This window comes from Triticum aestivum, chromosome 3A, assembly GCF_018294505.1.
Source record: "Triticum aestivum cultivar Chinese Spring chromosome 3A, IWGSC CS RefSeq v2.1, whole genome shotgun sequence".
Lineage (NCBI taxonomy): Eukaryota > Viridiplantae > Streptophyta > Magnoliopsida > Poales > Poaceae > Triticum > Triticum aestivum.
Genome location: NC_057800.1, coordinates 598296379 through 598303489, shown reverse-complemented (window position 1 = coordinate 598303489; position 7111 = coordinate 598296379). Strand labels below are relative to the sequence as shown.

At 53.1% G+C, this 7111-nt stretch overlaps 1 protein-coding gene across 1 annotated transcript; it reads right to left on the bottom strand.

Annotated features, from left to right (window-relative positions):
• Window positions 1–1940: 1940 nt before the first annotated feature.
• Window positions 1941–3143, bottom strand: LOC123062480 (uncharacterized protein At5g39865). Its single transcript, XM_044486014.1, has one exon. It carries the CDS (start codon window positions 2979–2981, stop codon window positions 2235–2237), a length of 747 nt encoding a protein of 248 aa, XP_044341949.1. The 5' UTR covers window positions 2982–3143; the 3' UTR covers window positions 1941–2234.
• Between the last annotated feature and the right edge of the window lie 3968 nt (window positions 3144–7111).

Here is a 7111-nt window from a genome sequence, read left to right as displayed (position 1 = left end):
GCCGGCCTGACCTGGGAGGAAACGGATCTGGGGCTGGCAGCCATGGCCGCACGAGGAAGCAGAGGGGGGGGGGAGGGAACAGATCTGGGTGGCCGGGACGGCCGGAGTGGCACGGCCCGGGGCGCGGAGGCGCGGTGGACGTCGGCGCCGGAGTAGCGCACGGCGGGGAAGGGGGAAGGGGGAAGGACCTAGAGTCTCTAGGTTATAGGTAGGTCCAAGCGATAAAGTCAATCATAACATATTGGGGAAGTGGAATCGCAGGAATTCGGTGAGCATCAATTAGCCAAAACATCTGCATGATAAGAATCACCGAAACATCTTGAAGCTTCACCCAGGTTCTACGAGGCAGGACGGAGCCACCGTTTGACCGTCCACGAATAATTCACCAGAAGAAAAATAACCCGTGGCCTGCGAGAGGTGTCCGCCGCAGTTTACTCCCAGGGCCGCCGGTTCCGGTAAATCCCTTCCTCGACCATGCCAGGCCACTACCAGGCCCACCACTACCGCCGCAGCAGGGGCAGGGCACGAGCAGTCCGTGCACCACCACTGCCGCGAAATCCTTCCAATCCAAGGCGCACCTCACCGACGGGAGGCCTTTCCAGTCCCGCACGCCCAAGGCGACCGCGTAGCAGCGGAAGCAGATCGATCGCAACAACGGCGCGTCCGGAATTTCACCCTGCACCCGATCGGCAGGCAGCGGGAGACCGGGGGTGAAAAAGGCGAGGCGGGCAGCACGACGGGACGGGTGGGGCGACACCCGCTGGTGTGTGCTCTGACGTGACCACTGGGCTCAATGATGGAGCCCGGCGCCGCAACGAGGCCGTCACGAGGCCCCGGCCCCGCCACGGCCGGGCTGCGGACGAGCCGAGATCGCCGCGTCCCACCACGTGGGTCGTGCGCCCTCCCTCCTCCTCCTCGTCACGTCTCCAGCTCCAGGCGTATGCGTCCATGCGCAACCCGACGCCGGCGGCCGGTGCGGCGTCCTCCTCCTCCCCGGCGCACGCACAGCTCCAGCTTCCAAGTGGCGACGGGGCATCGCAGTCACATCACATGATTGACCGATTCGCCGCCTTGCGCCCTCTCATCGGCGTCCACATGATCACTCGTGCATCTGCATAATCTGCTCTGAACTTCGACAGCTCACGGTCGACAGGGCGAGGAGCGCGACTGCACAAGAATCATGCGTCACCGGTCGTGATCCCTGGCTTGTACACACTCATGCACAAAGTGGCGCCACTAATCATGGCTCTCCGTGTGGCAAGGAAACCCCGGCCTACTACAAATAATTTCTCACTCACGGATTGATGAATGAATGAATGAATGATCTCTCAAGTTAAGTACTGCTACTAGGCCAATCAGATCTTATTAGTCCTATCCAACGGCCACTTTACTTTACCATACCAATCAGCAGATGGCATTCAAAACGCCGCACGAGCTCCCGTTCCATTTTATCGGCCCCGGCGAGAGAAAAGGGGCATCCAAGAAAAGCCTCCCCTGTGTCCTGAGAGAGACGCTAGCTTTTCCAGCGAGACCGCTTTTCCGGCGTAGCAGCCGTAAGATCTCGGCAAGGCCGGGCGACCTCCACAAGTAGCTAGCTGCCGCTGCTGCGGCCCAGCGTCGTAAATTCAGGCATGGCATGTGGCAGCTTTTTAGAAACTTGACCAGTGCCCCTCCGCAAACAAACAAGCAAACCACACACACCAACCTTTCAACTGCATCATCAACGGTGAACATTTTGAAGAGGGAAAAGAAGAAAAGAACCAGTGCAAATGGCTCATGCCTTGCATATGCCACTAGCCTTGCAGTACAGTTCACAGGATAAATCTTTCTTAACTTCTAGTACCAGTAAGCAGGAGTAACATTTAACTTCTACTACTAGCAGTAAGCAGTAGTAATAACATTTACCAATCATTTACTAGGGTCATCGAACAAACTTCAGATTCAGACTTAATCTCCTCCAGCATAGCTTAGCAAAGAGAAAGTAAGTACGCAACACAGCATAATGCGCCACTAGAGGTGTTTGGTTTGGAAATGCTGAAAACTTGCAACTCCAATTCATCACACACGGTACTGTATCAGACACCAGTTACACTAAATCATGTAGCAGTAGTAGTAAAGACTACACAGAGAACCCATTTCTTATCTCGGTTTCGGTACCCGCTACGAAATTAAAATCTAGCAGTACTACTGAGTAATACAAGTCATCGGTGGATTGGAACCTTTTTGAATCTGGATCAGACGGCCGGCGGGGAGCAGTCCGGGCACCGGACGAGGCCGTTCTCGTTGCAGCCGGCGCAGGTGCGGAACCCGCCGCCGCCCTTGAGGCTGTACCGCTTGTGGCTCCCGTCGCAGCTGCCGCACAGCACGTAGCGCTCGCCGCCGCACCGCGCGCAGGCGGCGAGGGGCGCGGCGCCGGCCACGACGCGCCGCAGCTCGCCCGACTCGTGCAGGCGGCGGAGCTCCTCGGCGCCGCCGAGGTGGCGGCCGCCGACGAAGACCTGCGGGAGCGTGATCCGGCGCGCGCGCGGGAGCAGCGCCGTGAGCTCCTCGAGGTAGCGCGCGTCCATGGCGAGGTCGCGCTCGTCGACGGAGGCGCGGAGCCCGCGCAGGATGGCGCGCGCGGCGCGGCAGTCCTCGTAGGTGCCCCGGACGACGTGGAGGGAGGTGTAGTAGAGCACGACGCGGCGGTCGGCCTCGGCGGCGGGCGGCGGCGCCTGCAGGGTGCGGAGCGCGCGGAGGGCCGAGGCGGCGACGCGGACGCGGTGGAAGACGCGCGCGGCGGAGGGGGAGCACGGGGGCTGCGGCGGGGACGGGGAGGGCGCGGCGTGGTCGGAGCGGAGGAGGGCCTGGAGGTCCTTGAGGGAGGGCGAGTTGAAGGAGAGGCGCGGCGAGGCGGCGACGAGCGCCGTGGAGGAGCAGGTGGAGGCGGAGGAGGCGGAGGTGGGGGAGGAGGAGCGCGTCTTGACCCAGGGCAGCCACATGGGAGGAGGCGGGTGAGGGAGGCCGGAGATGGGGAAGAGAGAGACGAGATGCCGAGACGGAGACTCGTTTGGTTTTCAGTTTGGGAGCGGGGCGGGGGGAAGAGAGGCGTGTGGCCCTAGCTGGGGTAGCTTCGTTTCGTTTCGTTTTGGTTTCACACTTTTTCGGTTGCGAGGTTTGGAATTTGAAGGAGGGGTACTTGTTTTTTCCGTTTTAGCCCTTGGAAGTTGTGAGGTTTTTTATGGACATCGCTCGTGCATGAATTTTTATTGATGCTTAGGTAAAATACTCCTGGACTATTACTCTAGTCAATCACCACACCAATCTACTATCAGCTTTGTCTTTTCTGAATTATTTATTTGTGATGTAATAACTTATGTTCTATGTGAGTCTGAATAGGGCAATTGTAGCTCATTATAGACTTGAGCCCGGGTGATCTATCAATGTCCGGAATGAAGACAGCAACGAAACTAAGCCAAGGTCTGAAGAACCATCAGGGTGAGGATGAAATGCCATAAGAACCCAAAGCTAGATGCTTCTCCTCGAAATGTGTTGAGACGCATCAGTTGTTTAACTGACAGATTATTGGTGCAATACATCACCCTTGGAGTAACGGCTATGACCAAAGCTAACAATAAAAAGTGGTGCTCGATGGTAGGGAGCTCTTATATTTTTCATAGAAATTTGTAGGATTATGATTCTCGAAGAAGTTCGCATGTGGATGATTGATAAGTTAGATTCCATTCCATGAGAATATTTCTGGCGGGTTTTTTATGTACTTGTTTTCTCTATGGTAGAATAAAACAATCTACGGACATCACATGACAATCCCAAGGTTTTCGATCCATGTGTTATTTGAGCCCTACTGATAAATAAAAGACTGAAAATCATGCATCGATTTGTCAACGGTTAGGTATGATGCATGCCTACACATAACTAGTAGAAAGGTTCGAGTAAAGGCTTGCTTTGGTTATGTTTGATGGTGCAGTTGCATTGAGGACATCACAATTACCATTTATTCCCTCCGTCCCACAATAGAAGATCGTTTTTTCAAGCTAACATAGCTTGAATACAATCTTATATTATGGGCCGGAGGCTAAATTCTCCATTTTGGTAAGAGATTGGTGCTATGAGCAAAATCACATTCAAATCATAATTTGTACTCCTGTAGATACACTCTTTCGAGCGACAAGTAATTCTGAACCGAGGTAGTATTAGTTTTAATCCTCTTTAGCACTATTTTGTTGGAACTAGGAAGTCATAAGCTTTAAAGCAATTAAAGGAAAACACATATTTTGATATGATTTACGATGATTTTGCATCACTAACACCATATTTCTTTTTTTATAAAAGTGCATTTTTTATTAACACCACCTTATGAGGAGCGAAGATCATTAGAAGAACACGCGTGAATAATTTATTTTCACGCATCTAGAGTGCAATTTGACTAGCGTTACAAGAGCACCTGCTCGTACCATCGGTTTACAGTGTGGGATCCAGCTCCATGTCATAAATATACTCCAAATGTGTGTGTGTGTGTTTTTACCCAAAAACAATAGAACAATCAGTCTTTGATATAATTTATATATAAGGTAAAATATGTTGAAAAAGATATTAACAAAAAGGAAGAAGAAATAAGGCAAAGGACAGCTATAGAATTCCAGACGTGTGTTTGGCCTCTACTACTACGTGATCTTACTCACTTAACCGTACGCCATAGATATTGCGCATAACAATCAGGGCAGCAGTTGTGCGATTTAACCGCAACAGAGGAGTGGCCACAGCAAATGATTTGTTTAGGTAAAAAACGCAGAGTGGGTGCGTGGGAGGAGAATCGGCCGGTGGCAGGACGGCAAGAGGACGCGGTGGCTCGTGCTGATTTGCGGAAAGGCATGGCCCAGCCCCACTGCGTCGCCTCTTCTTTATGTTTCTTCATGTACCGCTGCTGCTGTTAATGACAGACATGTGAGCTTAGCTCTCCCTCCCCTCCACCCATTCAACCCAAACCCACCACACTGCCAGGTGGGCCACCTTATCTTAGTGGACCCGTACACCACTTGAAGAGCGTGAAGATCAAAGGATCTCAACTGAGTTTAGGCAGAGTATTCAGATATTTTGAGAGTTATCAGAACTTCAGTTAGTACATGGAGTAGCATAACGGGCGTAAAGGTAAGAAAGACTCTCACCAATCTAAAACATTGATTGACACTCGCATTTGCCTACTGACTGAACGGTCCCGATGCCATTACGTTGTGTACCACGGGGATGCTTATTCAGGGGTACTCAACCGGTACTCGAGGAGGGCATGGCACGTACTCATACGGTTGGCTTTTTCTGTAAGCATGGGCATGGGCATGACGCGTCAACTGATGGCGTGCCGGCCTTTTCTCCCACCTACAGTAGCAGTACTGCTAGAGACGACGATGAAGGAGGACCAGCGAGAATATCTTCAGCTCGCCACGGAGTTTCGCTGTCGACTGCTCGCTCATATCCGTCTTTTCATTCCCGTTTGTACCATGATCCGTCCCTGCGTCCACGACCGTCACCTGGCAACAACCAACCGACCGGACCTGCATCCCGTCACAAAACTGTGCTTCGAAGCAATGTCAAGCGAGTGACAGCCAGCGGCGCAAGATCACTAATCTCGCCGCAGCCTTACAGGCGAGACGGCACCGACCGACCAGGAGGAGCTGCGCTGTTGCCATCTTTCTCAGCAAAGCCTCGTTCCGGCGGCCGGAGTTGGAATTTTCGCCCAGGTGTACCGCTCGATCGACACGGGTTTCTTTTCCTGACCCGAGCCTTGACCATATTACCATTATTGTATGGACAGCCTTGAGTCTTGGCCACTCTACCTTAATTAGGAGGTGAACTGGAACCGCGTGCGTGTTGCTCGACCCAGCGGTTAGCAGCATTGACTATCTGCGCAAAATTTTATGCTAAGTACTACTCCCTCCGTTTCAAATTACTCGTCGCAGAAATGAATATATTTAGAATTAAAATACATTTAGATACATCCATATCTGCGACAAGTAATTCGAAACAGAAATGGTACTAGCGATGTTTGGATGGCCTCGAAGCCACCGGGGACATGTCAAGCATACGCTTGCTGCACCGCACGCGACGGACGGTGGCCTACCCTGGTGGGTGCAAAAGCTTCGGCTTAACCTTTCTGCAAGGACATTAATTACCGGAAATGTTAATGCCCACACGTGTGGGCGTTCACCATCCCGACCACACGCAAGCATCTCCGTTGGCAACTGTGTGCACGAATCTTAAAACAAACCGGCCGGTTTTCTGCGCCACGTAGGACGAGGCGCGTGTGCGGTGTGCGAGTCAGTTCGCCCGCACGTTGGTTGCCATCCGCGGTCAGCGGTTGCCACTCAGAGGCGTGCGGTGGAACTGCTATGCGCCCGCACGCCACGCTCCGATCGCGGTTGACGTCAAACACGTCGCACACCTCTGCCCCTTCTCCATCACGGTTCCATTTACTCACCCGCACCGCAGTTACTGGCACAACCCACTCGCATTTCAAATCATTGGAGGAGAAGGCGAGGGGAGAAGGCGACGGCGGAGGCGGAATAATCGACGGTGTTCGCGGCCGTCGGTGGGGCTCGCCGGAACGGAGCGGCTTCGCCGGAGCGCCTGCGGGTTGAAGGTAGTGCTCGCTACAACTCTCGCAATCTCTTCCTGCATTTTCCCCCTTCCCTCCCTGTTCGATTCCTCGATCGAGATTCGTAGAGATTCAGGCGATTCGGCGATGCGTCGGCGTTCTCGCTGGCGTCGAAGTTGTCTGCTAGCCGTTTTTGGTGGCACTGGGCAGTTTCGTCGCGGCCACGGCCGCGGCATCGTCGGTGTGGTTATGCCTGTCCGGAGGCACGCACTAGTCTTGCCTATGGATTGGGCAGGTGTCTCCCGCTTTGTTTGATGCGCATTGGTTCAAATTTGTGTTTGCAGTCAGTTCGTGGGAGAATTTTGAGGGTGAATTTGAAGTCGCGGTAGTTGCCATTGAACCCTAGATCTAGTTAGTTGGGTTTTGAAACTGTAGTATGAAGCGAACTTGATAGTTTCATTAACTATCATGATTGTGTGGCAACTAACTCCCTGAACAAATGTGATAGTTGCCACAAACGTG

Bases quoted from the DNA above. Each gene is read 5' to 3' on its own strand.
- LOC123062480 (XM_044486014.1), bottom strand. From the start codon at position 2,981: ATGTGGCTGCCCTGGGTCAAGACGCGCTCCTCCTCCCCCACCTCCGCC.